We start from the raw sequence: 8,397 nt of genomic DNA, 5'->3' as shown, positions 1-8,397 counted from the left end.
GAACATACTACTGTTACGTTGTTCTTCCAGTTCTTCCCACCAAAATATATTACTGAACGTTTTTCTCTACGTCAGGATACGCTATCCAGTAATTAGATCAGTGAGTGATCATGATTAGTGCGAAGGTTTTCTTGTAATTTTGTTTTAAATTTACTGCAGTATTGTTATTCCAGTTTTAAGTATAGGGGACAGAAACAAAATGAACCCAATATTTCCTTTCTGTGATTAAAATTGTTTCTTTTGGATAATTCTGTTGTATTTCCCAAAAGCTGTATACATAACCTGTTTTTATTTTAACAAAGTCACTAGCAGCTGACTTTCTTGGGCTTTCTTTTTGAAAAGAGCATTATACACACCATTCAAAAACAAATTGTTATTATGACACACAATATATACACCGGACAGATACAATTACAGCAAGGAATTTCACTTCTAAAAATATTAAAACTGAACAGAAATTTACAAGTTCATGTGACTGTTAGAGTCTGGTAAGAGGATTTCTTCTACTTGGGCGTTCATGTCTAGATAAATCTAGGTGGCAGAGGACCAGATTTTGTAGAGTTTCTTCAGAAAAAGAGATGTGCACCAAGTTGAGAAGATAGACTTCAATAATGATCAAAGAAAGAGGGTCCGTTTGCTTTTCCTGGCAAATCCATGATCTTTGCAGAAACCAGTTTCAAGGAGGATTTAAAACGTCATGCCTTGTGGCGTGGTAAAAAGTTAGATGTATCCTGGTTTCTGCAGTTGCTCTTTCTGATTATTCTTTCTTGCAAAAGGCTTGAAAGAAAGCCAAGCTTATCACAAAATTTAATTTCCATGTTATAAAACAACTGCCTCCATGGTCAAAGATACAGTAAGTGATTGACGATGGTGTCTGACACTTAGATACAGTGACTTTTGATTCATCTCTTGCTGCTGAACCAGGTTCAGTCTTGGCTTATTGACGTGGTGTTTTTGCAGTTGGTTCTGATAATTGTCGACTTGACATTCCATAAGAATGTCCATTGTGGTTCATTTCTCGAAGCCTCAAGAGGCTTTGACGCTTGGACTTCCAGAAGTTGAGTGATCCATGGCAGCCATTTTTAGAAGTCCAAAAATGTCAATATTTAAAAGGTAGTAGTTTTTAACAATTGGTATTATTCTCATGTTTGATCAGCATGACACCAGTTTTTATACTAGTTCTGTATCTTGCAATTACAGAGGATTATTTTTACAGACATTAACTGCTACTTTATAGTGAAAGTATTGAATTGTTTATCTGTAACCCCTTTTCACAGCATTCCGAGCATGGTGAGGATTCTCTATCATTTTTAACATCTAGAATTTTTCATTCTTTTCCTCCTGGAAATGTATTTGTTTTCTATTTATTGTGGCCTTATTAACCTGTCTCATTAATTACAGTGATTTATTTCCCTTTTGCTGCTATATTTTGTTTAAACTTGTATAATTCATACAGTATGTGGCCTCCTTTATTCTTCTACCAAACTTCACCATCTCACACTTATTCACAGTGAAATTAGTGTCAATGCATGCCCATTCCGCAAGTCACGTCACGTTTTGTCACAGTTCTTTTCAGTCTTAACTACACCCTCTTTATTTCTTTCTCCTGATCCTAATCCTTCAATTTGGTGTTATTTACTGTTTTTGAAATTGTAGGGATTTAATGATACAGTGTGGAAGCAGGCTATTCGGCCCACACCAACCTTCCAAAAAGAAGCCAACCCAGACCCATCCCCCTACCCTCTCCGTGTAACGCTGCATTTCCCATGGCTAATCCCCTAATCTACACCTCTTTGGACTGAGAGGAAATCAGAGCACCGGTAGGACACTGGTAGAATGTGCGAAATCCACACAATCGCCTGAGGGTGGAATCGAACCCGGGCCCCTGGTGCTGTGATGCAGCAGTGCTAACTACTGAGCCACTGTGATGTACTTCTGATTCCTGATTCAAATTGTTCAAGTACATTTGAACTAATTACAATTGACATAGTATCAAGGTTTCTGGTCTTTGATACCTTTGATATTTTGCCAATTCGAGTAACTACCTGTCACCAATGTTTTTTTTCCGGGAAACCCAACCTGATAATATTACATGATCCATTAGCAAAACCCTTTTGGAAGACCTCTACACAACATGCATTACATTATTTTTTGTCTATTCATTATTACTTTGGAGAATTTAGGAAAGTTGGTTGAATGCAAAGCTGCATTTGATGTGGTAACCAAATACCAGAGTTATTCCATTGTGTTTGCTTTTACTGTAGATGAGAATAAGATCCCAAGCTGCAACTCGCTAAGGTTTTCATTTGAAAAAACGGCCAGTGTGGTGCCTGAATTTAACTCCTTACATTCCATTCTTGATCATATACGTTAAACATTCAAACTGCATTTTTGTCATAAATGCTGTAAAGGCATGGTGTTGCCAATTTACAATTAGTTATGATTATACTGTCGATTAGGCAGCTGTTTTATAAAGTGCAGGACAGTGAGTAGATGTTACAGGAAATTACTAATTGACGTTAATTTCTACAAACATCTAGCATGTTCGATCGTTCTACCTCTGATCATCTCTTGAGAGATTGACCTTCAACACTTCAACACAGACATTTTAGGAGAATAACCTTTGAATTTCTTAGAGAGAAGCTGAAAATGGTCTTCAGTGAAAGCTTGAAATGGGATGACACCAAGTCAGCAGCTCCTTTTAATCAAGGGCTGGAAAATGGAGTGGACCTTGCTATTGCCTGGTTTGCATTAGCCCTGATATCTAGAAAGTGAAGCACAATATTTAAAATTCAGATAATTCTGCTGAGGACAGCCCCTAGGTGAATATCCAATGACGTGAACAGGCTGTTGTGGAAACAAGTCTTTTTTTTTTCCCCCTGCACTCTGTCATCTCATTGCTTCTCTGGTCAATAAATTAATGGTTTTCTGAAGCCTGAATATTGTCAGAACCTCCAACTTTTATGCATATTCACAGATTTTCCTTCTGGTTTTACAATGTCAATACTTTTATTTCTTTTTTCCTTTCTGCTGCTTTCCCTTTTCAGCCTTTCCTTTGTCTTTCTTCCCTTTTTTGTCTTTCTTTGGGAACAGGTTTTTGAAAGGTCCTAGTTCCTTTCGAACCATCAGTCCACGCCACAATGCTTGGATCTGTAGATGGAGAAACGAACATTGAGTTAAGAACGAGGCAAGAACTCCTTGCTCATGGCTGAGCAAATATCAGCCCAGCAAGAATGTAATCAGCTGGGAATATGAACAGAGGGGCAGGAACAAGAGAGACAGAGATGGCTGATGGATTACAAGTGAGTGAACTGAACCTAGAGGTGGCGGGTTGGTCGGAGGATGATGGTGACCCAAGGACAAAGCCTTAGTGAATCTCCCAGAATATTAGCTTAGGGCTCTGGATTAATACTTCAGTAACATTATCACTACACCATTGCCTTCTCCTTAATTCACTAAGGCTCCTTATACAGCACCCTTCAGACTCATGTCCACTACCACCGAAAAGGATAAGACCAGCAGGTAAATGGGAACATCACCATCTGCAAGTTCCTCTCCAAGCCACTTGCCATCCAGACATGCGGCAATATCACTATTCCTTCAATGTCTTTGGGTCAAAATTCTATAATTCACTTCCTATCCGCATTGTGAACTTACTTACACCATGTGGACTGCCGTGGTTCAAGAAAGCAACTCGCCACCACCTTCTCAAGGGCAACTAGGGATGGGCAATAAATGCTGGCCTATGTAGTGATGCCCACATCCTATGAATGAATTTTAACAATGAATTGGAAGACCGAGGATCCAATCAATCCAGCAGTGAATAAAGCTGATCATTGCTGTGTAGATATCATCGAAGAATTTTGAAACCAACCCATCCAGTTATTTTTGCTTGGAACACGTCATATATAGGCCTGTTTCCCTGAATTTTGTTTTCTCCATTCATGATATTTGTGTCTTGGTTGTTTCTTTTTGTTTGTGTATGTGTGTGAGAATTTTTAAAAAAAAAAGGATAAAGTTTAAGTGTTTAGTCCTAAATTAGTAATTCATTTCTGTTTTATGCCATTGGTTGAGAAAAGTGGTTTGTTTACAATAAACAGTTTTCTTGTTAATGATTATCTGGTATGTATTCCTTTTTAGCCTGAATCAGACAATCCAGTAAATTGGGCTTTCTGGGGTTTTAATTAAATTTTCACATTTGTGGTCTTTGCAGTTGTGATTAAGCTAGTCCAGTTCAATTTCTGGTCAATAGTATCTCAAGGATATTGATGGCAGTAATTAGTATTAATCTCCAACAAAGAAGTATTAATTTGTAGTCTAAACCTGAAGACCGTCCTTGACTTTGTCTTTTCCTCAAACAGTCTGTCTTGAACCCAAATTCATAACGTGGCATCAAACCACGTGATAAAAGAGGTCTGAAAGATCGAGTTGGTAAGGGTTAGAGTGAGTGAGACTGAAAGTTGATCAGTCTGAAAATGGGGAGACTGAGAATAGGACTGAGGAATGATCAATTGGTGAGTGGGAACTGGGAATTTTAAATGTTTTCAATGATGAGCCAATAGGGAACATGAAGGGAAATCAAGGACCTTGACAGGAAGGGTAGTTCCAGAGGACTGCAGAATTTCAAACGTTCTTCAAAAAGGGCATAAAGATAAACCAAAGAACTACAGACCAATCAGTTACACCTCTGTCATGGAAAATCTTCCAGAAACAATACTTCAGAACAAACTTATGGACAAACACACTTTAATAAAGTAAAGTTCCTACTATCTCTGATTCGATTTTAACCCCACTGCGAAACCTCTTCTAAGGAAGGGTCTAGGCCCGAAACGTCAGCCTCTCTGCTCCTATGATGCTGCTTGGCCTGCTGTGTTCATCCAGCCCTGCACCTTGTTGTCTCTTAATAAAGTAAAAACCAGAATTAATCTGTGAGAGATCATGGTGTAGTGGTAAACTCACTGAACACATAATCTAGAGATCTAGGCTGACGGTACGGGCATAGTTTCAAATCTCAACTATGGAAGCTGGTGAAATTTGAATTCAATTTCATTTGGAATACATGGTTAGTTAAATGATCACTTAACTATTGGCTATGTGACAGGAATCAGACAGTCATGTACAATTTCAAGTTAGATGAAGATTTGTGCTAGAACCCACCCCCCCCCACCACTCCTCCAAGGCATTGGTGTTGGGGCTCTTGTTTGCTTGTTATATGTTGGTGACCTAGACTTGGCAGGACAGGACAATTACAATGTTTTTGGAAGACATGAAAAGTGGAAGCATTGTGAGCTGTGCAGAGGACAGTGTAGGACTTCACAGTGACGTTGTCACAAGGTGGAGCGGGCAGACAGTGGCCAATGAAATTCAGTGCCAAGATGTATAAGGTGATTTATTTGGTAGGAAGAACAAGGATACAACAGTATAAAATAAAAGGTACAACTCTAAAGAGGATACAGGAGCAGAGAAACCTGGGTGTATGTGCGCATAAGTTATTGAAGGTTGTAGAATTGTTTGAGATACCAGTTAATAAAGCATACAATTCCTCAGCATTATTAATAGGCTTGTGCTATTGGACTGGGGTGGACAAATCAGAAGTCACACAACATTAAGTTATAGTTCAACAGGTTTATTTGAAATCATAAGCTTTCGGAGTGCTACTCCTTCATCAGGTGAAGCGATCACCAGTTGAAAAAGCAGTGCTCCAAAAGCTTGTGATTTCAAATTAACCTGTTGGACTATAACCTGGTGTTATGTGACTTCTGAGGATGAGGCTAAGGAAGGGTAATCTGCGTAGCTTGCTTCTTAAATAGCAATGGGTTTACAAATGTGCACTTGTATTTGAAATGGAGTGTCAGTCGTGCTATCTGTGTACTCTGACAAGTGTTTGTTTTTGATTCCCTTCCCACAAGGAGCACAGCGAAGAACAGGTCTTGGCTGGCAGGACTTGTCTGAACGCATGGCTGGGCATTAAAGATGGTGTCAGTATGAGGGATCCCGGGAAGGCTTGGTAGCAGTAGGTATTTCTGCCTATGGCAGAAGGGAAGATACAAAGGTGTGATGATTGGGAATGAGATGAGTTTCGGAAAATTGTATTAGAATTCGCACTAGGGTTCAGAGAGGGAAACCCTTTATGAAACTTGCCAAAATTGACACTTAGCCAATTTCAAGTAAAAATCAGCTCTTTGTCTCCACAAAGCTGGTGACTTCTACCAAGACGGTCGTCCTTTGAGAAGTCTCCACATGGTAGTCTGGTTAGTAAATTTAGATCACATGGGATCCAGGGAGAGGTGGCCAATTGAATACAAAAATTGGGTTAACGTTAGGATACAAAGGATAGTGGTAGAGGGTTACTTTTTTGGATTGGAGGCCTGTGACAGTAGTGTTCTGCAAGGATTGGTGCTGTGTCCACTGTTGTTTGTCATTTTAAACAATTTGGATGAGATTACACAAGTATGGTTAGTAAGTTTGAGGATGACACCAAGATTGATGATGTAGTGGACAGTGAAGAAGCCTCTCTAAGTGTACAGCAGGATCTTGATCAGCAGGGCCAATGGGCCAAGGAGTCACAGATGGAGTTAAATTTAGATAGATGCGAGGTATTGCATTTTAGTAAGACAAACCATGGCAGCACATATACAATTAATGGTAGGGCCTTGGGGAACATTGTCAAATGAGACCTAGGGGTTTAGGTACACAGTTTCTTGAAAGTGGCATCACAGGTGGACAGTGGGAAGAAGGAATTTGGCATGCTTGCCTTCATTGCTCGGAATATTGAATATAGGATTTGGGAAGTCATGTTGCAACTGTACAGGGCATTGTTGAGGCCATTTTGGGATTACTGCATACAGTTTTGGTTGCCCTGCTAATTCTTTTTATTTTTTACTCATTCAGGGGATGAGGGTGTTGCTGGCTAGGCCAGCATTTATTGCCCATCCCTAATTGCCCAGAGGGTAGTTATGAGTCAACCACACTGTTGAGAGTCTGGAGTCACTTGTAAGCCAGACCAGGTAAGGATGGCAGTTTACCAGGATTGGAGGCTTTGAGTAGTAAGGATAGGCTGGGACTTTTTTTTTTCCCCTGGGCCATAGGTGATTGAGGGGTGACCTTCTAGAAGTTTATAAAATTATGAGAGGCATAGATAAGGTGAATAGCATAGGTCTTTTCCCTAGGTAGAGAAGGTTAAAAATAAGAGGACATAGGTTTAAGGTGAGAGGGAAACGATTTAAAAGGGACCTGAGGGGCAACTTTTTCACATAGATGGTGGTACTTATATGGAATGAACTGCCAGAGGAAGTGGTAGAGGTAGGTACAGTTACAACATTTAAAAGGCTTTTGAACAGGTACATAAATAGGAAAAGTTTGGAGGGATATGGGCCAAATGCAGGCAAATGGGACTAGTTTGGAGAAACCGGTTGGCATAGACGAGTTGGACCAAAGGTCTTTTTCTGTGCTGTATGTCTATGACATGTGACAGGTAGTTTGCTGAGGCCAAAGCCAAATAGATGTCTCCCTCTTTTTGGTTCCCACAATACCTGCTGCAGACCCAGGCTAGCGCTACGTCCTGCAGGACTTGCCCAAGTTAGTCAGTAAATGTGCTGCCAAGCCACTTTCAATGACAGACATTAAAGATCCCCCAACTCCTCCCCCAAAACACATTTTGTGCCCTTGCCACCGTCAGTACTTCCAATTGGTGTTAAACATGGAGGAGTATGGATTGTTCAGATCAAGGGGAGTGGTAGGTGGTAATCAGCAGGAGGTTTGGCCTGATGATATGACATCTCACGAGGTCTGGAACCAAAGATAAAGACTCCTAGAGCAACGATAGCATTGCCACCTCTGGGCACACCCAGGATTTTAATGTGATGTCTGGGAAATTGTTTGTAAGGTATGATTCCATGAGGGTGACTGTGTTTAAACTGTTACTTGTAGTCTGTAAGACAGCTTCTTGGAGACAGTGGTGTTGGACTAGTAATCCAGAGCCCCAGGCTAAATTCTTGGGACATTCAAATGAATCCTATGATGTCAGACAATGAAATTTGAATTCAATAAAAAACAAAAGGTCTGGAGTACAAATTAATTAACTTAATGGCTAACGGTGACCATATAACCATTGTTGAGTGTGTATGCCCCTGTCATTTCAGGTGCCAATGTCAATGCTAGGTGGTGTAAATTGGACAATCCAATTCCATTCCTTTTAGTAAAGCTGAGTGTCTCACTGGGTCATTTCAGAGCTGCGTTAAGTTCTATCACATTGCTATGGCGAAGAGGTCTCAAGTAAGTTTGGTAAGGAAAGCTGATTTCCTTCAGTTGAGACCTGGGATTACTGATATGCTGCCAAAGTAATTATCATTTCTGAAATAGTAGGAACTGCAGATGCTGGAGAATCCGAGACAACAA

The 8,397-nt window shown here is 40.1% G+C and overlaps 1 protein-coding gene across 1 annotated transcript in view; it reads right to left on the bottom strand.

The window, feature by feature from the left end:
* Positions 1 to 349: 349 nt before the first annotated feature.
* The window catches only part of LOC109933243 (leucine-rich repeat and IQ domain-containing protein 4), a 24,331-nt gene continuing 16,283 nt past the window's right edge, over positions 350 to 8,397 (bottom strand). Inside the window, exon 5 of the mRNA XM_020532216.2 lies at positions 350 to 3,150. Coding sequence (XP_020387805.2) covers positions 3,010 to 3,150 — 141 coding nt within the window. The 3' untranslated portion in view covers positions 350 to 3,009. The remainder of the gene's footprint in view (positions 3,151 to 8,397) is intronic.

This window comes from Rhincodon typus, chromosome 13 (assembly GCF_021869965.1).
Source record: "Rhincodon typus isolate 14 chromosome 13, sRhiTyp1.1, whole genome shotgun sequence".
In the NCBI taxonomy this organism is placed as follows: Eukaryota; Metazoa; Chordata; class Chondrichthyes; order Orectolobiformes; family Rhincodontidae; genus Rhincodon; species Rhincodon typus.
This window is presented reverse-complemented; position numbering and strand designations above follow the sequence as displayed.